The sequence below is a fragment of the Bison bison genome, unplaced genomic scaffold (genome assembly GCF_000754665.1).
Source record: "Bison bison bison isolate TAMUID 2011002044 unplaced genomic scaffold, Bison_UMD1.0 scf7180017864174, whole genome shotgun sequence".
NCBI lineage: Eukaryota > Metazoa > Chordata > Mammalia > Artiodactyla > Bovidae > Bison > Bison bison.
Genome location: NW_011494746.1, coordinates 3,233,232 through 3,233,514, shown reverse-complemented (window position 1 = coordinate 3,233,514; position 283 = coordinate 3,233,232). Strand labels below are relative to the sequence as shown.

Genomic DNA, 283 nt, shown 5'->3' with positions numbered 1-283 from the left:
CTGAACCAGGAGTCAGGCTTCCAGAGGATGGGAAAGTGGGGAGTGTCATGCCTCGAGGGCTCCCTTCCCTCCTTGCGGTGCCAGGGTAGGCTCTCACGTCCTTGAGCTTCCTGCGGTCACCTTTTTGTCCCCCTCATTCCCCAGGTGGGCACCAACGGCATCATCTCCACCCAGGACTTCCCCAGGGAGACCCAGTATGTGGACGACGATTTCCCCACAGACTTCCCGGCCATCGCCCCCTTCCTGGCCGACATCGATACCAGTGGCGGCAGGGGCCGGGTCC

General features: G+C 62.9%; 1 protein-coding gene across 1 annotated transcript in view; it reads left to right on the top strand.

The window, feature by feature from the left end:
* The window catches only part of NID2 (nidogen 2 (osteonidogen)), a 94,062-nt gene that overhangs the window by 1,501 nt on the left and 92,278 nt on the right, over positions 1-283 (top strand). Inside the window, exon 4 of the mRNA XM_010842282.1 lies at positions 145-279. Coding sequence (XP_010840584.1) covers positions 145-279 — 135 coding nt within the window. The remainder of the gene's footprint in view (positions 1-144; positions 280-283) is intronic.